Here is a 26,374-nt window from a genome sequence, read left to right as displayed (position 1 = left end):
CTCAGCTAAAAAAAAAAAAAAAAGCACTCACACACACGAATATTCCAATTCTGGATTCCTGATCCTGAACTAAGCCCCACCAGATGTCAAGGACTTCAGAGAAAGGGGCTAAGAGGATCACTCAGTATGGATGCCTTGGTTTTAATCAGTCTGCTAATCCTTGATCTTCAGGAACTAACATTTTCCTAACTGAAGTTCTTGAACCATTCACTTTCATGTCTCATCTATATGAGTGAGCATTTTCCCTGGGCTCATGCTCCAGTGTTTTTGCTCCATGATCAGTAGGCCAAATCCAGATCCCAGGGCCCCCTCTCCCATGTGTGGCTCAGATGTGCAGACATTGTCAGGCTCCAGCACTAAGTCCCCAGCCCAAAAATCATCCCACTGTGGCTCTTGACTCAGAATGCCCAAGGGCTTTCTTTCACCCTGGACTGGGTAGGCCAGAAGTGTCAGGAGATAACCCCAGAAGTAGGCCTGAGCTAATGGGATGAGCCTCGGAATATAAATGCCAGCTTCTTGCACCACTGTCAGGATGTAGGGAAACTGTGTTACTCTACACTTCCTAGGAGTTTTCTAAATAATGGAGCTTCGTTTTCTCTTAGAGTAAACTGCTTGAAGACAAGGCTGTCATTTGCCCTCCTGACGTCTGTGTCCTATTTCCACATTCTCCAACCAGAGCTTAATAGCATCAGTCCCAGATTTTAAACCATTATCTTTGACTGGAGTCTCCACCTAATGTTTGCCATGCCCTAAGAATACTCTCCTAATCTTCCCACTAACATGAGGAGCCTAATCATCAACCCTATTTTAGTTATTATACACAGATATGACTTTCTGCTCTCAAAAGATGGATGATTATTTCAGCCCCAATCCCCAACCCTCTTAAACTCATCTTATGATTAAGTTAAAAGTGAAGCTTTCACTGTAGAGAGAGGACATTGTTGGAACAAAGACAATACATTTTGAGGGGTCATGTTCAAAGAGGGCCTGTTTTCTAATGCAGCGATGTCTGAAAGTTTTTAGCAGGGGGAGGTTTTAAAAAGCAGACATATAGACTTCTTTCAGAGAAAACCTGTGAGTCTGAGAGGGCAGTGTGCAACATACTCTTTAGTAGGTTGGTTTCTCCCAGACCTAGATACTGTGAGGGGTCCCAGGAAGTGCTCTCAGGTAAAGGTTAGTAGTTGGAGAGCAGTAGAAAATGAGGCCAATGCAAGGCTTTTTTTTTTTTAAGCACATTACTGAGGTGTGTAACTGGGCCCAGTTCTGAGGGTCAGAATGTCCCTCAAAGTTCCCACCCAATATCAAGGAAGCTGGGTGCTCACCTTCTACTTCCTGTTGGTCCTTGGTTAAATGCTGCTACCAGATGAAGCAATTCCCAGCACCTTTACCTGCCCAGTGCACAGGCCTACTACCCGCACACAGCCAGAGAGAGCTCTGAGCGAGATAGTGGCAGGCACTTGAGGTAGGAAACCACCATCATGCGGGAAACAGAGCACCACTGGATAATGAGCAGCTCCCTGCAGCACTGGCACACTCTCTTCCACCCTATGGGGTGTGGGAGAAATGAAGATATAGACCTGAAATGTTACTGTGTCCATAAACATAAGGACTAGTGACACTTTGTTTTGGGGAGATCCCTGAGAGATGGTGGCTGAGCATAACTCTAGACCCTGCTGGTACATAGAAAGGAGCAGATAGGGAATACTTATTTAATTGTTCACAGCTCCTTTCAGAGGGAAAAGACTATAGCCTCAGGAGTTCCAATGTCTCTGTGAGAGGGAAAACAGAGGTTACCTCAGCAGCAGTAGCTACCAGATGCTTTCCTGAACAAATTCATTTGGCCTAGTAACAACATATATTATATATTGGAAAGGAGATTGGGTCTGTTTTGTAGGCAGCATACCAAGGAGAGATGAGACTTCCTTTACAGGGTCCTTCTGCTATAAAGTTTATTTGTTTTCTTTTTTAGACTGTTAATATCATGGATTGCATTGATTTTTGAATGTTGAACCAGATTTGCACACCTGGGATTTCATCACGGTGTACAATCCTTTCTATACATTGTTGAATTCAATTTCTGAATATTTTGTTGAAGATTTTGCATCTATATTCATTATATATATGTCTATACTTTCTGTATATTTTTCTCCACCCATCTAATTTTAATCTGTTTGCATCTTTATATTTAAAATGGATTTATTGTAGATGACATATAGTGGGGTCTGGATTTTTATTCTGTCTGAAAATTTGCCTTAATTGATATATTAGATCATTGATTTTATGGTGATTATTGATATAATTACAGTAATATTTAACTTATTTGTTATTGTTTCAATTTGTAGCCCTTGTTCTTTGTTACCATTTTTGTCTTCCATTCTTTTTCTGCCCTTTTTTTGGTTTTAATTGATCACTTTAGATGATTCTATTTGGTCTCCTTTCTTAGCAAATCAGTTATAATTTCTTTTTTACTTTTTTAGTGGTTGGCCATGAGTGTGCAATGTATATTTACAACTAATCCAAGTCCACTTTCAAATAATACTATACTGCTTCACAGGTAGTGTGAGCACCTTATAAAAGTAAAATAATCTTAATTTTTTCTCCCTTCCCTTGTATAATTGTCATTCATTTCATATATATATATATATATCCATATATATGTCATATTTACAAACATATAATTCAATACACTTTTGTTATTATTTTGAACAAATAGTTATCTGTTACATCAATTAAGAATAAGAAAAATAAAAGGTTTTATTTTTCCATCACCTATTCATTCTTTGATGCTCTCCATTTCTTTATAAAGATTCAAGTTTTTTACCTATATTACTTTGTGTCTCTCTAAAGAACTTTTTTCAATGCAAGCCAGGTTCACTGGCAACAAATTTCCTCAGTTTTTGTTAGAGAAAGTCTTTATTTCTCCTTCATTTCTAAAGAAAAAATTTTCACACTACAGAACTCTAGGTTGATATTTTAATTTTTTTTCTCTCAACATTTAAAGAACTCACTCCACCCTCTTCTTGTTTATTTCACTTCTAAGGGGGAAGTGTGTTGTAATTCTTATCTTTGTTCCTCTATAGGTAAGGTGTTTTCTTCCCTTTGGCTTTTTTCAGTATTTTTTCCTTACCTTTGATTTTTGTGTAGTTGTAAATAATATGCCTAAGTGTAGGTTTTTGGCATTTATCCTGCTTGGTGTTCTCTAAGATTCCTATATCTTTGGTTTGGTGTCTGATAATAATTTGGGAAATTCTCACTCATTATTGTTTCAAATATTTTTTCTATTTCTTTCTTCTCCTTCTGCTATTTTCACAGCTTGTATCTTACACTTTATGTAGTTGCCTCACAGTTCTCAGATATTTTGTTCTGTTTTCCTTCAGTCTTTGCTCTCTTTGTTTTTCAGTTTTTGAGGATTCTGTTGCTATGTCCTCTAGCTCAGAGATCCTTTCCTCATCTCTGCTCAATGTACTGATAAGCCCATTAGAGGAATTCTTCATTTTTGATACAGTGTTTTATTTATTTTTATTTATAGCATTTATTTTTGTTTCTTAGTATTTTCATCTCTCTGCTTATATTGTCCATATGTTTCTGCATGGTATCTATTTTATTCATTAGCACCCTTAGCATATTGAGCACAGTTGTTTTAAATTCCCAATCTGATAATTCCAACATCTATGACATGTCTGGTTCTGATGCTTATTCTGTCTCTTCAGTTTTTTTTCTTCTACCTTTTTGGTATGACTTGTAATATTTTCTCATTATACAGACATGAAGTATGAGGTAATAGGAACTGTTTTCAATAGGTCTTATTAATGTGGTGGTGAGATTGGGGGAGGGGAAGTGTTCTATAGCCCTATGATTAGGTCCCCGTCTTTTAATGAGTGTTTGGTTTTGAACTGTGAATCTCACAAGTGCTTCTCAGCTTTGTCCTTCTCCTTTAGGTGCAGCAGAATGACTAGAGTGGACTGGAGTTGGATATTTTCCTTTCTAATGTCACTTAGGGTTTGGTAACACCCCAGCAGGTTAGGATCTTGTTAATTAGTTTCTCCTGAGGGCAGGCTTTGTTAAGAATATAGCACTGTGTATTTCAAAATGGTTCTTTCTCCCTTTCCGTAACAGAACCCAAGGGGATTTTTCTCCAATTTTTACCATGGAAAACTGGGTAGAAACTGTTTGGATTTTCATTTTCTTAAAAGTTTTCTTTTTTTAAAGATCAAAAGTGCTTAGCTCTGATTAAGTTCATATTAACATTTTAATTTTAATTTACTACTATTGTTTTGTCCTAAGAAAGTTTGTCCATCCCTAAACACAAAACTATTTTCTATTTTTTTTCTAGATACTTATTGGTTTTAGTTTTACATTTTAGTGTATATTCATCTAAAAATATTTGCAATTCATATGAGATAGGGGTCAGGTGTAATTTTTCTTTTCCATACATTTATTGAGTTGTTTTATTGTTATTTATTAAAAACATTTTTATTCTCCTTTGAAATGATTTGACACATTTGTTAAAAAAAAGATGACCAATCACATTAGGGAAGACAGGGGACTTAGAAGTACCAGGAACCCTTCTTTCTACCTAGACAAAAATTATACTGGTTGAATCTGTTGGTGTAGTTATTTCAGAATATTGAAATCTATTGTAAGTATTGCAACTTTCAGGAGATAGCTTGGATGGTAAATTGGGTTTAATTTAAGTCAATTTCAACTCTAAGTAAAATAGTAACTACCCACTTCCCATTGCTAGTCAATGACAGGCAGGTGTGTATTTATTCTTAGAGCACCCTGCATTGCAGGTTATGGGAAACAGGATACACAATAAGGATCCTTTACTCTAAATATTGGTGATCCAAGTTCTGATTGCTGATTTCTATTTTTGATTGAAGAGGTGCACAGATAGATGTAAGTTGCCATTGTTGCAATCCACATTGACTGAAGTGACTTCAAGAGACTTAAAGAGCTAGAACTTCCACTGTCATTCATTATTTCCTTTTTCCTTTTTGGGTATTAGACATTTAAGAAATGGGATATTCAAAATAAGCTGTATATTCAGGGAATTTTTAAAAGTGCAGTAAATGCCTGGGAAATGACATAGGCTCAGGAAAGACCTGAGAAGACCTCAGGTTGAAACCTTAGGCTAATCCTTGGACCAGGACAAACTACAATAATTAAAGACAAAGAAACCAAAAAACTAAAATAACTTGCCCCAGGAAAGGGGAAGAATTTGATTTCCAGAGTTCACATTGTTATAGTCAAATACCCAGTTTTCAACAAAAATTCACAAGGCATACAAACAAACAGGAAAATATAGCTCATTCAAAAGCCAGCGTTCCTATGAAGTATTTTCCAGGATATGCCACAAATTAAGTCTCAATAGATTTTAAAAGATATCGTGTATCTACTCTGACCACAACAGGATGAAAGTAGAAATCGATAACAGAAGGAAAAGTGAAAATTGACAAATTTGTGGAAATTAAACAAAATAATTTTTTTCTCTCCCGTCCCTGACCCCAACCCTAAAAAATTAACTATCCCTCCTCAGCAAAACCTAAAAACCTGTCCCTAACACCTTGCCGCCTCTAAAACCTGAACGCTACACACAGCTGGCCCTTACACCCTGTTTCGAACCCTAAAAAGCCTAACAGTATCCCCTCACCTGAACCCTAACAATTCCCCCACAACCCAAATACTAGCCCTAACCCCCCTACGCCCCACAATTCCAAACAGAAAACATAACCCTGTGCCGGGGCTGAGGGACCCAACCTGGAAGTGGTCTAAACAAAATAATTTTAAGCAACTAATTGGTAAAAGAAGAAATCACAAAGGAAAGCAAAAATTCTTAAACATGAATAAAACAGAAAGTACAAAATAACAAAATTTATGGAATGCAGTGAAGATAGTACCAAGAGGGTAAAGTTTAGTTATTAAAGTTTACATTAAAAAAGATTGCAAACCAACAACCTTGTTTTACTACTAGAGGAAATATAAACATAAAGTAAACATAAAGCTAGCAGAAGGAAAGGAATAATGATGTGAACAAAGATACATAAAATAGAGAATAGACAAACAGTAGACAAAAATCAATAAAATAAAAAGGTTATTCTTTCAAAATACAACAAAAACACAAATATATATTTAGATTGGCTAAGAAAAGAGATTCCAATTACTAAAATCAAAAATAAAGGTGAACTATGCTTATAGCAGTCTATTTTAACTTGATGGTTGCTTAACTTTGAACACCTTCTAAAATAGTTCCATATACTTTGTACATGAAGGACATCATGACCACAAACCAAAAACCTACAAGAGATATACAAGAAATAAAGAGAAAGGAATCTAAACACAACACTAAAGAAAGTCATTCACATAGAAGAGAATTAAGCAAGAGAGTAAAAAATAAACAAAGAAGAAATACAAACATAATAATAGAACAATTAATAAAATAGGAATAACTACATAACTATCCATAATAACTTTAAATTTAAATGAATTAAATGTGCTAATCAAAAGTCGAATGAATAAAGATATAGTACATATAAGGTGTGATCAAACAATATGGTGAATGTTTAAATAAAAAAAAGTATTAGAGTAAAAGACACATCATCATTAATCCCCCTTAAAATCTTCACACTTGCTTCAAACACACTTATCTCATCATTCTAGCTACTTTCTGAAGCAGTTCTGGAAGTCCTGTTTCGTGAGTGTCTTTAGTTGTGCTGTCATGACTGCTTCAACGTCCTGAATCATTTTAACTTTGGGGAAGAGCCAGAAGTTGCATTATACCTGATCCAGTGAATAAGGTGGATATGGACACAGTATAATGTTTTTATTTGACAGAAATTGCCGTACCAGAAATGATATGTGACACAGAGCATTGTCATGATGGAGGATGAATTATGGTACACATTAAAATTTACCTTCTCTCTACCTTAGCTCTCACTCAACTCACTGCACCAAACAAGTTGAAACTTGTCACACACTGTTACTAAGGTTTAACATGCCCTTTCCTGTATTGAAGATCCCTGCCTTTCCATTAGATGGCACTTAGCAGCAGCATTCATCATATTTTGTGATCACAACGGAAAGGCTCTCTGTGTCACACATCGCTTCTGGTATGGCAATTTCTTTCAAATAAAAACATTATGATGTGGGGCTGGCTGAGTGGCGCATTGGTTAAGGGCTGGCTTGGGACTCCAGCTCTGAGCAGCAGGGCCCCAGTTTGCATCCCACATGAGGGCCAGTGACACTGCCCTTTACAGCTAAGATGGTGAACAACAGCTTGACCTGAAGCTGGGCTGCCGTGAGTTGTCAGCGATGGCGTGGACTGCAGCCCCTGCTGCAGTGGGCTGCCATAAGCTACTGTGTGTTGCCGGCAGCCAGTGTGAGCAGCCAGCAGCCGGTGTGAGCTGCCAAGAACTGCTGTGAGTGGCTGTCCAGAGGGCGGCGACCGATCTGCCTCACCCGGGAAGAGCGCAATGATAATACCAACATGGGCCAGTGAAACAACGTCCTCTACAACTAGAATGAAGAACAAAAGGACAGCAACTTATCTGTTCCTTTCCCCTGATTCCCCAGCACTGTTCCCACCCCCAATTCCATAATAAAATCTTAAATAAAACCCCAAACAAACAAAAAAACATTATGGTGTGTTTTCATCCACCTTATTCACTGAATCTGGCACAGTGTGACTTCTGGATCTTCCTCAAAGTCAAAATGACCATGAAAGGTAAACATTTTGGATGGATTCAGGACATCAAGGCAGCCATGACAGTGCAACTAAAGACATTCATGAAAAATGACTTCCAGAACTGCTTCAGAAAGTGGAAAGAACGATGGGATAAGTGTGTTTAAAGAGAGGGGGAGTATTTTGAGGGAGATTAATGGCATTGTGGCTCTTATTGTAATATATATCTATATACATATACATATATATTAATTTAAACATTCACCATATTTTGAGATCACACCTCATATGTACAATAAAATATTACTTGTCCATAAAATATAATGAAATCTTACCATTTGTGACAACATGGATGGACCTAGAGGGTATTATGCTAAGTAATATCAGACAAAGACTAATACCATATGATTTCCTTATATGTGGAATCTAAAAAATAAAATAAACAAAACAGAAAAAAAAGTCATAGATACAAACTAATAGTTGCCAGATGGAAAGGGGCTTGGAGTGCTTGGTAAAAAGGCAAAAGGATTAAGAAGTACAAATTGGCAGTTACAAATTGGTCATAGAGATGTAAAATACAACTTAGTTGATATAGTCAATAATGTTGTAATAACTATTATATATATATAGTGTCAGGTGGGTGCAAGACCTATTGAGGGATCAGTAAGTTATATAAATGTTTAAACACTATGCTGTACACCAGAAACTAATATAATATTTCATGTTAACTGTAATTGAAAAAAATAATAATAGAGATGAGGACATTACTACCATTTTGGTAAAAATAAAAATAATGCAAAGAGGATACTAAGAACAAATGGACAGCCTTGATGAAATGGACAAATTCTTGGAAACACAAAACCTACTAAGACTGAATCACAAAAAAGTAGAAATTTTGAATATTCTTAATACTGGTAATGAGATTGAATCAGTAATTATAACCTCCCAACAAAGAAAGTTATGGATCCAATAGTTTTACCAGTGAATTTTGCTACACATTTAAAGAAGAAATTATAACAATTCTTCTCAAACTCTTTTAAAAAATTGAAGAGCAAAAACTTCATAACTCACCCTTTAAGGCTAACATTACCCTGATACCAAAACCAGAATATAGCACCACAGGAAAATATAACTACAGATCAATATCCTTTATGAATACTGATGCAAAAACCCTGAACAAAATAATAGCAAGCCAAAGTCAGTAGCATATTAAAATGATTATACATCAGACCAAATGGGATTTACTCCTGAAATGCAAGGATGATCCAACATATGAAATTAAGTCAATGCAATATACCATATTAACAGAATGGAGAAAACACACATACACACACACACACACACACAATCCTTTTAATTGATGCTGAAAAAAGCACTTAACAAATTTAATACCCTTTCATGACAAAATTCAAAACCTTTAAACACTGAACAAACTAGATAAAAGAAAACTGCCTCAATATAATAACAGCCATGTATAGAAAGCCCTCAGTTAAAACTATACTCAAAAGTGAAGGACATAAGCTTTTTTTGTAAAATCAGGAATAAGGCAAGGATGCCTGATTTCACCATCTCTATTAAATACAGTACAATAAGTCACAGCCAGAGAAATTAGACAAGGAAAAGAAATAAAATAGAAGGTACTGATTTTGGCTTAAGAGAGCAGAGTAGGTAAATACTAATCTGCCTTCTCTCATGACCACCTCAAAATTGCAACTAAACTACGGAACAACCAAAATTGACAATCATGTGAAGTCTAGCTGAACAGAAGTCTGACAATTATGGACATATAGAAGAAGCCACCTAGAAAGTAGGCGGGGCAGAGATGCAGGATATGCTGTTTCCAAACCTGTGTGTGGTGGTTAAAAATTAGGAGGGATATTTCAGCTGTGGAGATCCCCTCTGAAGAGAGATGGGTCTCAGTCCCACTACAAGCTCCCCAGCCCAAGGCTCCAGTGTGGGGAAGAGAAGTCCCCACAGCTTCTGGTTATGAAAACCTGTAGAGATTATGATTGAGTGAGACAGACGGCTGCTGGAGTCCCAGGAGTTCCTTTTAAAGGGCCTACACATAGATTCATTCACTGATGGACTCAACTGCTCTGAGCTCCAGCACTGCAGTAGCAGCTTGACAGGCACCAGGGAAATATGGGGAGGAACTGAATTTTCTGGCTTTAGGGTGAGAATTGGAGGTGCAGGTCTCACCCAGACAGAAATGCTGGTAGAATCCATTGTTTCTTTGCTGAGCCCTCCCTTGACCAGTGTGTAGTTGCAGGCAGCTGCCATATCTGAGTCTCTATCAATCTAGCCAACACAATTCACTCTGCCCTGGTGATTCCCTGAAACCCCACTCCACCCAACTTGTAGGTCCACCCAAGCCACTTCTACTGCCTTTTCCATACAAATGGCCTGACTTGACTCATACTGCTAACTGTCCTAAAACCTCTTAAAGGTTTACAAACCCCAAACAAGCAGCATCTGGCCTCAGCATGCCCTGCACCTTTTGAAGAGCAGCCCCAAGCTTGACATTAGTGGCAGCCAACTTTGGTTCATAACTTGGCCTCTCAAGGTAACTCCAAGCCTAGTAAGGTTGGTGGCCATCTTCAGATTGCTTAGTGGTTTATTCTAGATAGACCCTGGCAGGGCACAGCCTGCAGCTGAATATGGCTTATGGCATAGACCCTCCCATAATTCCTTGGGGCCAACACGCCCATTGGCAGGCTTTGGACCAGTACCACTCAGCCACCATCAAGGATAACACACCCAAAGGGCAGACTTAGTAGGCACCAGAGCCCTGTTAAAGAGAATCCTGCTTTGTAGGGTCAGCCCTTGGACAGCAGCTCCTCCACTGTAGTCACAGCCAATCCTCACAACCCATCAGCCTGAGGGTCAATCCCTCCCATTGATGTACAAATAGCAATCAAGACTCACCTACAATAAGAGGGCAAACACAAACCATGCAAAGGGCATCCCTGGAGCACCTGGTCAGGTGACCAGGGAGAAATAGCAGCCATAAGACTGTCAGCTGATTTCTCAACAGAAACTTTGCAGGCCATAAGGAATTGACACAAAATGTTCAAAGGAACAAAAGTAAGGACTCAAAACCAAAATTACTCTACCCAGCAAAGCTTTCATTTAGAATGGAAGGACAGATAAAGAGATTCCCAGACAAGAAAATGCTAAATTAGTAAATCTCCACCAAATCAGTATTATAGGAAATGTTAGAGGGGCATCTTTAAGAAGAAGAAAGCAAAAGATCAAAAATATGAATAACAAAATGGCAATAGCTACATATCTATCAACAATTACTTTGAATGTAAATAGATTAAATGCTGTAATGAAGACATACAGTGGCTGAATGGATAAGAAAATAAGACCCTTACATATGATGTCTCCAATAGACTTACTTCAGATTGAAAGACACACAGAGACTAAAAGTAAAAAGATGGAAAAAGATATTTCATAAAAATGGAAACAAAAACAAAACAAAAAGCTGGGATAGCAATACTTATACCAGACAAAATAGACTTTAAAACAAAGACTATAACAAGGACAAAAAAGGACCCAGTAATCCCAACTCTGGCTATTGATCCAAAGAAACCCAAAACATTACATGTGCATTCATATGTTCATTGCAGCATTATTTAAAATAGCAGAGATATGAAGCCAACCTGGGTGTCCCTGAATGGATGAATGGATAAAAAAGAGGTGGTATATATCTACAATGGAATATTATTCAAACATAAAAATAATGAAACTTTGCCATCTGCAACAACATGGATGGACCTAGAGGGTATTGTGATGAGTGGAGTAAGTCAGACAGAGAAAGATATATAATTATTTTTATTTATATATTTTATTTAATTAAAAAAGATTAAAATGTCATATAATTTCACATTTATGTGCAATCTAGAGAACAGAATAAAAGAACAATCAAAACAGAAACAAGCTCATAGATACAAAGAACATTCTGATGGCTGCTTGATTGTGGGGAAGTGTTTCAGGGGAATGGGTGGAGGGGATTAAGAAGTACCAATCAGTAGTTATAAAATATTCATTAAGATGTAAAATATAACATAAGGAATATAGTCAATAATATTGTAATAATTATGTACGGCATCAGATGGGTACTAGACTTATCAATTTGTAAGTTATATAAAAGTCTAATCACTATGTCATACACCTGAAACTAATATACTATTGTATGGCAACTATAATGGGAAATAAAAAAATATTTTAGAAATTAGAAATAGAAGGTATAGGGCCGGCTGAGTGGCTCAGTTGGTTAAGAGCTCGCTCAAGAGTTTGAGCTCTGAGCAACAGTGGTTCGAGTCAGCCCGAGCTGAGCAGCCGTGAGCTGCCAACAGGTGGCGGGATGGCTCAGCTAAAAAAAAAAAAAAAAAGAAATAGAAGGTATCAAATTATAAAGGAAGAAGTCAAATTATCTTTGTTCGTAGACGACATGATTTTATATGTAGAAAGCCTAGAGATTACACACACACATACACAAACACACAAACTAATTAGAACTAAAAAAAGTTTTCAGCAAATTAGTAGATACAAAGTGAACACACAAAAACCAGTTTCATTTCTATACACGAACAATTAACAATCTAAAAAGAAAATTAAAAAACAACTCCATTAATAACATCAAAAAGAATAACATTTTTTATGAATTAACTAACCAAGAAGGTGAAAGACATACATTGAAACCTACAAAATATTACTGAAAGTAATTAAAGACATATATAAATAAAATGTTCATGGGTTGAAAGGCTTAATATTGCTAAGATGCCAATACTATCCAAAGTAAACTACAAATTCAGTGCTATCCCCATCAAAATCCCAATGTGATTTCTTTACAGATATAAAAAAAAACATCCTAAAATTTAGATAGAATTTCAAGAAACTCCAAATTGTTTTTGAAAAACAACAAATCTGGATGCCACACACTTTCTGATCTCAAAATTTCCCCAAAGCTACAGTAATCAAAACAGTGTGGTGCTGACATAAAGATAAACATATAGTCCAATGGAGTAGAATATAGAGCCCTGAAATAAAACCTCACACGTATGGTCAAATGATTTTCAACAGGGGTGCCAAAACACAAACAGTATTAGAAAAACTGGATATCCACCTGCAAAAGAATAAATTTGGATTCTTACCTAACACCAGATGTAAAGATTAACTCAAAATGGATTAAATACATACATGTAAAAGCTAAAACTAGAAGCTATTAAAAGAAAATATAAGATTTTATATATATGTACATATATATAATATCAATGTTATATATGTACATATATATTCATAACATTGAAATTAGCAATGCTTTCTTGGATGTAGCACCAAACGTACAGCCAATAAAAGAGAAATAGATAAATTGGACTTCATAAAAATGAAAAACTTTTATATATCAAAGGAAACAACAGAGTAAAAAGCCAGCCCATAGGTTGGGAGAAAATATTTGCAAATCACATATCTGATAATGGATTAAGCAACAAGGTAGCAGAGAATTACCATTTTATCCAGCAATTCTACTTCTGAGATCATACACACAAGAATTGAAAACAGTGACTCAGATATTTGTACACACGTGTTATAGCAGCATTATTCACAAGGGCCAAAAAGTGGAAACAACATAAATGTGCATTGTTGGGTGGATGGATAAACAAGGTAAACAAAATGAGTATACTTGCAATAAAATATTATTATTTAATCTTATAAAGGAATGAAATCCTAGTCCATGAGGATGAACCTTGAATACAATATACAAAGTGAAATAAGCCAGAAGCACAAAGACAAATACTGTGTGATTCTACTTATATGAGTCAATACATAGAGACAGGAAGTAGAACAATGGTAACCAGGGCCTGAGGAGAGGCAGGCACAGGGAGTTATTGCTAAATGGGTACATAGTTTCAGTATGCAATAATGAAAATTCTGGAGATGGATAGCAGTGATAGGTACACAACAATGGGAATGTACTCTGTGTCACTTAAATGTACTCTACATACTTAAAAATGGTTAAAATGGTAAATTTTATGTCATGTATAGTTTACCACAATTAAAAAAAGCAATTGACCATATAAATTTGGGTCTGTTTCAGGAGTCTTGAAAATGTTTTATTGATTCATGTGCTTATATTTATGACAAAATCACTATTATAGTCTTATAGTAAGTTCTGAAGTTAGGAAGTATAAACACTCCAACTTTGTTCTTAGTCAAGATTGTTTTGGCTATACTAAGTCCTTTGTATTTCCATGTAAATTTTAGAATCAACTTGGCAATATCTACAAAAACATTTTTGGGTTTTAATTGATATTGGATATTTGGGAAGGTGTGAAAACTTAGCAATATTTAGTGTTTAATTCATGATTGTGCTATAGTTCTCCATTTATTTGTTTATCTCATTTTCTTCATCACAGTCTTGTAGTTTTCAAGGTAGAAGGTTTATACACATTTTGTTAAGTTTATTCCAAAGAGATACCTTTCATATATTGTGAATTGCACTTTTATTTTGTTTGTTACAAATTATAGACATATAATTAATTTTGACTTTGCCATTATTTCCAGCAACCTTGCTAAATTTACATGTTATTCTATTTTTTGTAGATTTCTTAGGCTTTTTTATGTGCATAATTATGACATCTAAAATAATACCACTTTACCTCTTTCTTTCCAATTATTATGCTGTTATTTCCATTTCCTTACTTGCTGTACAACCAAAACAATATTGAGTATAAAGGAGGCAACTGATGATTCTTGACTTGCTTTCAGAGTACGCTTAATGTTAAATATAACATTAGTGACTCATAAAAGTTCCATCTCATTCATAATTTGCAGAAATATTTCTTATAAATGTGTGTCAAATTTTGCCTCTTTTTCTTTTTTCTTTTTCTTTTTTTTTAGCATTTACTGACATTATCATAGGATATTTCACCTTCACTCTGTTTGAGTTTTTTCTAACACTCTTTTCAAAAGAGAGATCTTTGTACACAAAGAGGTCTTTGTGTACTAGGTATTTTGACCACAAAATTAAAAACAAAACCTTATTTCAATGTTGAAATATTGAATTTTACAAATTACAAAATTGTACTTATCTGTGCAATATTTCATTCCAGAGAGTTATATGAAACATATTTCTGCAGTAAAATAGATAAAAAGAAAAGGAAGGACAGAAAAAAGGAAGAAAGGAAGGAAGGAAGGAAAGGCATCAAACACCACTCTTTTGTTAATTGAAAGGGATAAAGGGCAACCCCATGAAAACAATTCAATCAGCCTTATCAGCAAGACTCATGATTCAGGCTGATTTAAATGGTCTGTGACAAAAGAACAGTTAACAGTCTGCAAAATGTCCATTATCTTTAGTTAGCAACGACCTATTGAGGTAGGACCTGATGTGATTTCCATAAGATGTTAGTGAGAAGTGAGATGGAAAATTCAGCATTATTCACCACAAACTAAACACTGCAAGGTAAGTCTGTTAATAAGCTACAAATTAAATCTTCCTGCTAAATAGCTACAAATGTCTGGGGAATCCAGGAAACCAACTGTTTGATGCTTGTAATTTTCTTCTGAGATCACATATGGCAACACTGTTAAGATGATGTGTTTAACACATCTTTTGTGTTATTACACACAAAAAAAAGATACATTCTAAACCTTGTTCTGTTTCATGATAAAATAGTTTTGTTGAATTTAATCTAATTTTAGCTAAAGATATCTTCCACAGTGGTACTTCAGTGTTAGTTAGCAGACCAATGAGTTTGATTGATCATTTATGAGTCTAGATTAGCAGCATAGTATTGGGTTGTTGGAAAAGTCATGACATATTTTTCTATGTTTTTCGTTGCAAAAATGCATCATGACTTTTTCGACAACATGTGTCATGACTTTTCCGACAACCCAATACTATGTCTACTGCTTAAAGCATTAGACAGAACATGCTACAACATTCAGGCATAATTCTATCAAGGAAGTCTACAGAATTATTCATGCATAACCCCCTGGTGTAAAGCACTGACACAGAGTTCAGTGACCACTATGTAAAAAGCCTTATGCTTCTCAAATGCCAAGAAGTGGACTCCACCTTTGCACTACCACCAGAAGTTCAATGTGTTGTGAGTTAAGATCAGGGCAGGAAAAACTGCCATGTACTATTCTCAGTTAGTCCTCTGTGTAAAAAGGTACAATATAATCAATCTTTCATGATCAGAAAATACAGGTGTCACTCCAGTCACATGTAGACAACTAGGAGTCAATGAGACTCCAAACTGGAAATGGGCACAAAATGTGTGGCTGTGGACCCACGTATGAGTATTTATACAAAGACACTGCTTCCTTCATAATGTAGACAAAAATTACATGCAGGGTGGTGGGCCAGCTGAGTGGCTCAGTTGGTTAAGAGCTCGCTCAAGAGTTTGAGCTCTGAGCAACAGCAGTTCGATGTCTGGTCCGAGCTGAGCTGCCACTGAGCTGCCAACAAGTGGCAGGATGGCTCAGTTTAAAAAAAAACACTACACGCAGGGTGATTGACTAGGATTTAAAAGTAAAATATATTTATAAATTCAATAGATGATTGGATAAAGAAGTTGTTGTATATATACACAATGGAATACTATTCTGCCATAAGAAAAGTTGAATCAGTGCCATTTGTGACAACATAGATGGATCTTGAGATTATAATGCTAAGTGAAATAAGCCAGACAGAAAAAATTGAGAACCATACTGATATGTGGTATATAAAACTGAAAACAGCAAAAGAACAAGAAAAACAAATGAAGAAACAAAACTCATAGACACAGACAATAGTTTAGTGGTTACCAAAGGTTAAGGGAGGAGGGGAGTGGTAGATGAGGGTAAAGGGGATCAAATATATGGTGATAGAAAGAGAACTGACTCTGGGTGGTGAACACACAATGTGACATATATATGATGTATTACAGAATTGTACACCTGAAATCTATGTAACTTTGCGAACAATTGTCACCCCAATAAACTTGAATTAAAAGAAAATCTGTGCATAAGCAAAATTCAACAGAAGAAAAAAACTACTTACACCAGAATACAAAGGCTCACCAGACACACATATCACATCTTGTTCCTGGATCATCAAAATATCTTTGGCTAGGTGCAGCCGGACTTTGAAAGGCTCCTGATTACCATCCTGCAGCAAACAAACCCCTGTCTTTGTCTTCAGACAGGAAAAAAAAAAGCAGAACAGAAAAAAACATTATACTTAGTTTATAGATTACAATTGTATGGTGTATTTAATGTAAAACATGATGAATAACATTTGAGAGCTAAGAAAAATGCACTCCAATGAGTCTGAAACAATACTTAATGTAGGTACAGAGAAAATAATAATGGAGAATAAGGAGTATAGTTTATACACTATATTTGAGATAAATAAAAATTTTGTTTACTACTTATTTAAATATAAAATTTTTATATTGAGAGACAGCTTTATTGAGATACAATTTACATTCTATACAATTCAACCATTTAGAGTGTACAATTAAATGTTTTTCAGTATATTAAAAGTTGTGCAGCCATCACTATAATTTCAGAAGATTTTCATTATTCCAAAAAGAAACCCATTACCACCATTCCCAGCCTCCTCCTCAGGCCTAGGCAACACTAATCTACTCTCTCTGTTATAGAATTTTAAATCTAAAAATATACATTCTAAACATCTTCTTTAACCTTCACAATTTAATCATTTCTAGTCACCAACACACACACACACACACTTTATACACATGAAGGAACAAGGATAAAGAAGTGAACTGAGCTGCCTAAATTAATACGGTTAATTAAAAACAGAGCCTGGTTTGAGACCCATGATTTTTATTCCCAATCCACTGTTTTTTGCTTCACACCTCTTTTGGAATTGTGAAACAACCTGTAAAGACGTCTGAACTTGTATTAAATAGGTTTAAATCAGAAGTCTAGTAATCACTAGAGAAGTCCATGAATCATTACTCCTGAAGCATGTCAGTGTTATAACATCACCCAGATAAATAGGCAGATTCTCCCTAGCAACTGCACTTAATGTTCCCATTTGTTGGAGATATAAAAGGAAATTCTTTTGAGACAGAATATAATCTCCGGTTGTTATTTTGCACCAACCAGTCAACAGGAACAATGACAACTCTGGCAATTATGTTTTTATTTAATAATTATTGAACTATTCTTAAATTGGATAAAGGGACATGCTCATAGAAATACATGTACAGTATATCCTTAGCATTTAATGAACACATTATCCCAGCCAAATAATACCAAGTTTTCTCTCTGTCTTGAAGTATAAATTTACATGTGGATTGTTAGGATTTTGTTTCTTTAAAGATGTGTTCCATAATGTTGATGAGCATATACTTAGATAAGGCAACCTCCAAAAATAACTCTTCTGGTAAACTGCTTTAACCTACTCATATATGGTAATACATACAATTATACACTCTATAACATGTGACATTATACTAGTTTATAATTATTTTGCAAGGGTTATGATATATTTTAAGGAAAAACAAGCTTTTTCAAGAGCAAGGATGATGTTCTTTCCTCCTCTGAGACTGGTGCACAGCAGGCACTCACTAATCTATTCTAGAACAGAACTCCAGTGGATATGTCTAAAAGACAAAAATATTTCAGCTAAAGCAAATTATATTTTTCTTAACACAGAACATAATTTTCTACGTTTTCACATGGAAACGTTTCTTGCGCTTATAATGTGATCCTGGCTAGGAGACAACATTGGGACTCTCTGAGGTGTCATGGGGCAGAGAGGGGTATAACGTCAAAGCCAGGTGAACAGAATTGAGCTCATTTGCTGATTTTTCATTTGGTCCACTTTTTATCCAGAAGTGTAATGGCAGAGCAGGCATTCACAAATAATGCTCTGTCTCAACTTAAGGATGAAAGAACCCATAATTATAATAACCCATAAATATAACAATACATTAATATTAATATAATAAATTAATAATTAATAATAAGAACCCATAAATATAACAATACATTATTGTTATACATCAAAGGGATATAAAAGATCACTCAGGGAAAGTTCAAAGGACTAAAACAGTTATGAGGCTTCCCTTATCACATTTCAGATGTGTTCAAGCTTCATTCACTCAACATTCAAATAATGTGTAAAATTAAAATATCCCCAAATTATTAGACAGTTGTCCAGAAAAAAAATACAGATGTTGAACTTATGTTTTGGTTTTGAGAGAATGAAAGAATGGGGCAGCTTTTTATTAGAATAAAATATATAAATTATATATATAATATATATATAATATAATATATTATATATATATATATATATTTATATGGCATTTTCCAGGAATTATAGATGTTAGATATATTCCATTATGAAAATGCAGTTTGTGTTCAAGAAAGTACATTTAAAATCCCGTTTATGCACCAATTTTGAAAATATTGTAGAACATTAAAAGAGCCAGATATGAATTAGGCAAGTCTCTGACAGCATATTTTTACTTACAAAAAATATACATACTAGGTCTGGCAATTAAGTTCACGATCTCATCCTAGAAAAAGTGCTATATATCTCATTGCTGAATATCAGTATGGTCACCTTCGAAGTACTCTCCTTGGGAAGCTATGTACCAATGCCAGCCCCTAGTCCACACTTCAAAGCAATTTTGGAACTCTTTTTCTGGAAAAACCATCAGAATTGTTGTCATGTTACCCTTGATGTGCTAAATGTCATCAAAATGTCTTCCTTTCAATATTTCTTTTACCTTCAGATAAAGAAAGAAGTCATTGGGGGCCAAATCAGGTGAGAAGGGAGGACGATCCAATACAATTATTTGTATACTCGCTAAAAACTTCCTCACAGACAGTGCCCTGTGAGCTGGAGCATTTTGTCATGATGCAAGAGCCATGGATTGTTGGCAAAAAGTTCAGGTCGTCTAGTTTTTCACACAGTCTTTTCAGCACTTCTAAATAGTAAACATGGTTAATTGTTTGTCCATTTGGTACAAATTCATAATGAATAATCCTCCTGATATCAAAAAAGTAAGCAACATCATTGCAACAAGTACGCAAACTTAATTGACAGACCTCGTATATAAGATGCAATGTGACATCTGATACGGGAGAAACATGGAGAGAGGAATGGTATATTCTTGATAGAAGGGAGTGTTAAATGAGGCTTTATAAATAGAAAAATGTGTGGTTTGTCTTGACAAAAATAAGTTGAAATGAAAATTGAAGGAGGCAAAAGTTATTTTATTTAAGAGTGAAAAAAAGTAAAGATATGGAAGCATAAGAATGCTTAGTTTATGATTCAAGAATACTGTAGCACAAGAACACATCCCTGGCGCTGATTCCCTGTGATACATAAGGGGCCTATTGATAAGCGCCAGAAGAGAAGGAGGTAGGGCAAGGCCCTTGTGTGATGTGCCTGGGATTTGAAGGTAATGGAGATGCCTTAAAGAAATCACAGCAGTGAAATAATGTATTTACATGTACATTTTATAAAAGCATTTCTTATAGCAGAGTATAAGATTGATAGGAATTTATAAAGTTTAAAACAGTTTTTGTTGATAGAAAAATAAAGCTTGAACTGGAAATGTTGTGGACTGGTAAACACTTGCATTAAATTCGGAGCTGCTATAGCAGGTGAAAGAAAATGGATAAAATCCATTTGAGGGCACTCTCCTGATTCAGAGCAGCATTGCTCTACTGTATCTCCAATAATGAAATGTGGTCATGCATTTCATTTATTTGTTGTTTAATAACCATTTATATAGAGCTTACTGTGTGCCAAGAAATATTAATTTTTGACCCTCCTAACAACCCAGTGCAACCAGTCTCATAGATTGGACAGGAGGAGAGGAGCAGAGATGAGTGGGAGTCAGGATCTGAACCCAGGCTGCTGGGCTCCAGATTCTGTGCTCTTAACCACTATCTTGGGTTTCCCTCAGACAGAATTTATTTGAGGGTTGCCTCCTCCAATCTGCCTGTATACAACCGCATGGCTATTGGTTTCTTTCCCCAGGTAGCATTTTGGTCACCTAGAATCTCTTATGGGAGTGCAAACAGTTCTGAGAAGGACCTCATCTTGAACCAGCTGTTCTTCATGTATCAAAGCAATGATTGCTAGAGGGGAAACACAATGAGTAAGAGACCACTCTGGACACAACCACCGATTTTCCTGTCAAAGACATGCTACTAAGGAAGTATAAGACACTGTCAGATATGGGAAGAGGTTGCTCTACACACACTTGTCCCCCTGCATTGTTTCCGGAGTAAGAATGGGAAACAGGACCATGATAGTGGCCACTAATGCAGAGAAACCTAAAACAGTCCACCACAAAGTCTTGACAGATCTGTGCACCCAGATTGTTTAAAAATAAAAAAGTACCTAAGTAGTTATTCACCCCACATTTAGTATAAACTTAAGATCTGCACTCATCTTCTGTTCATTAACACAACAATCATCTTTCTTCAAGCTTTTTTGACTGTGTATACATCACAGAAAAGTCTCGAAATATACAAGGTCTGCCAATTAAGTTAAAAAACTTTCACCATGCACTTACATTGGCGACACTGTACTAACAGCTCGGTAAGGTTTCATAACCGTGGTATATCAGTGCCTCACAGCTGTGTTCATGTCTACATGTGGTGGTGTCTTGCTGAGTGGTGTTCATTATTGTTGTTGCATGTTTTTGTGCGCCATCGCAAGAATGAGCTTGAATCGGAGCAACAAACAAACATTAAATTTCTTGTTAAACTTGGCAAAAGTGGAGGTGAAATTAGATACATTAGTCCAAGTTTATGGGGATAATGCCATGAAGAAAATGGCAGTGTACAAATGGGTTAAACATATTTTCTGAGAGGAGAGAATGTGTCACTGATAAAGAGAGGTCAGTGTTGTTAGTAACAAGCAGAACAGATGAAAACATTGCAAAAACTCATCAAATTGTGCATCAAAATTTTCAGCTGACTGTGAGAAGCATTGTAGACCAAGTAAACATTGTTAGAGAAACAGGAAAATCTTGGCATGAGAAAGTCGTGTGCAAAATGGTCTTGAAGGAGCTCACTGATGAACAAAAGCAAAGGAGAGTCAAAGTTTGCCAAGACCTTTTGGAGAGACAAGACGCAGTTTTGGGCCATGTTGTCACTGGTGATGACACATGAGTGTATCAATAGGACCCTGAAACAAAGCATCAAAGTGCACAATGGAAGTCAGCCAATTCTCTACAACCAAAAAAGTTCTGTCAGTCCAAATCAAGAGTCAAAACAATGCTCATGAGATATTTTGTATCAGAGGGATTATTCATTTATTATGAATTTGTACCAACTAGACAAACAGTTAACCAAGTTTATTATTTGGAAGTGCTGAAAAGGCTGCATGAAAAAGTTAGACGAAAACGACCTGAGCTTTTTGCTAACAACTTATGGCTCTTGCATCACAACAATGCACCAGCTCACAGGGCACTGTCTGTGAGAGAGTTTTTAGCTAGTGAACAAATAACTGCATTGGAACACCCTCCCTACTCACCTGATCTGGCCCCCACTGACTTCATTCTTTACCCAAAGATAAAGGAAATATTGAAAGGTAGACATTTTGATGACATTTAGCACATCAAGGATAATATGACGACAGCTCTGATGGCCATTCCAGAAAAAAGAGTTCCAAAATTGCTTTACAGCATGGACTAGGCACTGGCATTGGTGCATAGCTTTTCAAGGGGAGTACTTTGAAGGTGACCATAGAGATATTCAGTAATGAGGTATGTAACATGTTATCTAGGATGAGTTCGTGAACATAATTGTCATTCCTCTTATGTGTTATAAAATGTATAAGTATATTATATAAACTCTAAAACATATAAAATTGAAATTTTAAAAGGATGATTCATAAAAAACTATATAAGTTCAAATGCTGTTTTTCTGTGCCTGATGGATGATCCTATATTGCAGCTGGGTTTTCTAAAACCCAGATTATTTGCTTAGAGGACTATTAAAGGACAATATGTCTTAATTAGTTAAAAACGATACTTTTAAATATCTAGTTATTGACTTATTTTCTGTAAATCAATGCAATGTGTTTATGTACTTGCATGAATTTATTTTTTGTTTTAAAAACAAACCTCACATTTTAACTTATTAGGGACTTATGCTTACCTTAAACTTAGTACCTTTGGAAGTTTAGAAAGTAGACTATCATTCATTTTTTATTGAAAGAACACAAACTGGAAATTTTAAAATCTATGTTCCTTTAATCTTGAAATGTATACTTTATAATATGAGTTGTAAGAAACTACAGACTACAAGAAACTAGGCCCAGACCATAACATTCACTGCAAATACCGTTGCAGGTATACTCAGAATTTTTATAATTTGTTGGCCAAGTATAATTTAATTTGTAAAGCTATTATTTCAAGTGATATATAATTTTTTATACTGTACCATACTGCTGGAGAAGTAGTGCACTAAATGCCATTTCATGCATTTTATTCTTTCCCATTCTTTTTCAAGATTACCTCTAATCATGACTTTCTCTTTGCTAAATTCTAGCCAGTTTTCAAGTACTAGTGTAAGACTCACTTCTCTGTAAAGCTTTTGGAGACCACTCCATCCAAAAATGAGTCAATAGTGTTCTGAACTCAGGGTTTTCATTAAATAAATATAGCCACTTAACAATTAATAATTATTGTATTTAGGCATCATATGTAAATGACTTCTATAATATTTAGCTCTATATCACATATTTGACTTCATCTTATATATTTTATCTAAGAAAGATCTTAATAAGATATTACTGTTTTTATAATTAAGGATTATTAATCCATAGGACCTAGTACAGTACTTTATTTATAGTAGGATTTCTTTCAGTACTTCTTTATTGAATCATAGTCTAAATTTAAGCTTTTGAAACATTAATTCATTTTTTAAAAATATGAATTGATAGATGCTAAGTTCAAAGAATGAATAAATTATAAACTACAACTTTATAGTATCCAGTGCCCATGAGAGGTTTTTAAACAAATAACTACAATGTAAGAAACATAAGTATTGAAAATATAAAAGCAATTTATTGATTTTCTAAAAGAACTTATGTTCTAAACTATGAACTGGGACAAATCTTTTTTAAAGAAGATATTTTTGCAAGATTTTTAACATGTGACATTTCATCAGAGGAACAATCTTCACAAATAGTAATAACTGAAGGTTTTGTTGGTTGCTTTTTAATTCTATCATAGGCAATCTAGTTGAGGTTGTTTTTTCTTGGGTTATTTATACACAACAAAAATATTTTACACCTTTTAAACAAATGTTAAATATTTTAACCTATGAATATTTGCATTTTGCCTGAAGAAGGAAAATATCATGCTTTTAATGGCCCATGTTTGGTAAAAAAAGATAGTCTTTCTTTCTAAAATAGAATAGTTACAATTCCCTGAGGGCCCAAGTCCATACACTTTTTACTATACACTTGAATGGCCTTTAAAATCCTTAAAAGACCAATGTACAACTTTAAGTCATACTGAAGTATGATGACAGGTTTACAAAGAATATGCATTTCCATATATTAATACTTAAATAACATTGAAATGCTTAAATAATATTGGAATCATAAAGTCATAGAATTTTAGTGCTGAAAGAGACCTTAAACATCTTCTAATTTATAACTATTTATGTGGAAAGAACTATTTCCAACTCTTCTACTACCTGAAATCATGCAATGCATGGTTTTTGGAAAAGGGCAATTTAGTCAAACCACATATACTCCCATCTTCTTAACAGAAGAGTGAATATCTGAGGCTTCCCAGGCACTCTTTGCCTTTCTAGTCTTGCAGAAAGGAATCTGCAAGATTCCTGGAAATAAAATAAACCAGTCACCCATTCCTCCACTAAAAGCAGTGTTCCACTAATATAAAGGAAGGCCAAGTGTTTCCTGTTTATACGTGTTATATTTAAAAAGCAGAAAGCCATTTAACCTACCTCCTCACAGGCAGTCCTAAAATCCATGTGCTATGGCACTGCAAAGGATGTCGTCTGAAAAGACAGAGAAATGGTAAGACATCAAGCACAGCATTGAGTATAAGAGAGGAGAACACTAATAAAGTGTAAGAAAATTATGAAGCAGATCCTGTGGGCCAACTGTGTTTATGGTCACCCGTATCAAAAAAGAACTCCCAGGGTATAATGAAGAGAGACAAAAAAAGAGATGAAAAGGTCTGAATCCCGGTTTTTGTGAAATATAAACACACTGCCATCATTCAGTGTGATTGAGAATGTGCATTTTCACGCTCCACCCAACTAAGCATTCAGACATGATCTACAATATGATTAACCACTTCTCTCAAGTGTTAGCTCATTACCAACATTCATTTTGAAACCTGATTTGGCAACTGGGAATGAAACTTCAAAATCACTAATTAAAAGCTGGCTTTCATGTGGTTATCTCTTGAAAATAAAAGGTTGACTAAACTTTCTCTTTTTAATTAAAAAGCTACATGCATGAATAATTCTCTCTGGAACTTAAAATTTTATTCACAAAACAGTGTGATATAAGGATATTTATCAAAATCAATAATATTAAGACTAATCAATGTATAAAACATATAATACAGATTCATTTTATGGTCACTATAATACCTAAATGGTAGACATAGATTTAAGTGCACATAAAATGCACCTAAGGTTTATTTTAATGTTGTTAGAGAGTTTTAATTAAATGTAAACTTAATAAAACTAAGAGTTATCATAGGAAATTGACACCTGACACTAGAAAAAATGCAGGCCAAAATATAATGGTTTAGGTAAATGAAACTTCAAAGTAAAATGTATGGAGAATTCAATTCAAAAACACTTTGTATACCTCAAAATTATTCCTCCTCACAGTCTTTGAAACAGTAAACTCTTTTGTCCTTTATCATTTTCTGTTGTGTGAGATTAATGAACAAATATGTGTGTGTTGAAATAGAGTAAAAGGTTCACTTATGCTGTCACTAAATTACTACCATTTCTTTTGAAAGAAAAGAGATTGAGAATTTTCAATAGTGATTGAACATGACACACTTTGACTATTTTCCCTAAATAAGTCTTATGAGTGGTGGGCCTCATTTCATTTTATTGGAATGCATAAGGAGGTTGATTATAGTACAGTTAGATAACAATAAGTCATTAGCAAATAAAAGTGCAATTTGATGATAAAATTATAACTTTATAATACAAACTATATTATATTATGGTATCTATAAGAAATTTTTCATTAGCTTAACAATTATTTTTCAAAATTTCTCTTAAAGATTGCATTTGAGAACTGAAAATGTTTTCTCAAGTTCAACTTTGAAATGAGGCTATTCCTTTACGATAAAAGTAGTATTTCAGAACTTATTGATTACATAAAAACATCCTATCTCTAGAATAATTTTTTTGCTACTAAAAATCAAAGAGAGAAAAGTCATGAGGATATTCAATCCCCTTTCTCAACTTAATCTTACAACTAGTTTCATATGCTGATTTTAATTTTTATGCATATATATATTTTAATTATTTTTATTATTTTTATTATGAAATACACATTTTTTAGAATTAGTTTTAGCTGTACAACAGAGTGCAATAGTTATGCTTTTTACCCCTTGAAGTGACAACCCCCCTCCCCCAATCCGCCCCCCCATTTCCCCCCAGTATCCTACATATCTATTACAA

At 34.9% G+C, this 26,374-nt stretch overlaps 1 protein-coding gene across 4 annotated transcripts in view; it reads right to left on the bottom strand.

Moving 5' to 3' along the window:
• LOC109376047 (gamma-1-syntrophin-like) overlaps positions 1-26,374 on the bottom strand; it is a 464,896-nt gene that overhangs the window by 40,326 nt on the left and 398,196 nt on the right. For all 4 annotated transcript variants that reach the window (XR_002122688.1, XR_002122686.1, XR_002122687.1 and 1 more), the window contains 2 exons: positions 24,662-24,715; positions 16,737-16,871 (listed from right to left, as the gene is read on the bottom strand). Coding sequence is in view for 1 of the 4 variants with exons in the window: in XM_019631708.1 (XP_019487253.1) it covers positions 16,737-16,871; positions 24,662-24,688 (162 nt within the window). In the remaining 3 variants the exon portion in view is untranslated. The remainder of the gene's footprint in view (positions 1-16,736; positions 16,872-24,661; positions 24,716-26,374) is intronic.

The sequence above is a fragment of the Hipposideros armiger genome, unplaced genomic scaffold (genome assembly GCF_001890085.2).
Source record: "Hipposideros armiger isolate ML-2016 unplaced genomic scaffold, ASM189008v1 scaffold_1042, whole genome shotgun sequence".
Taxonomy (NCBI): Eukaryota; Metazoa; Chordata; class Mammalia; order Chiroptera; family Hipposideridae; genus Hipposideros; species Hipposideros armiger.
Note: the sequence above shows the minus strand (reverse complement) of the source record. Positions and strands in the feature narration are given on the sequence as shown.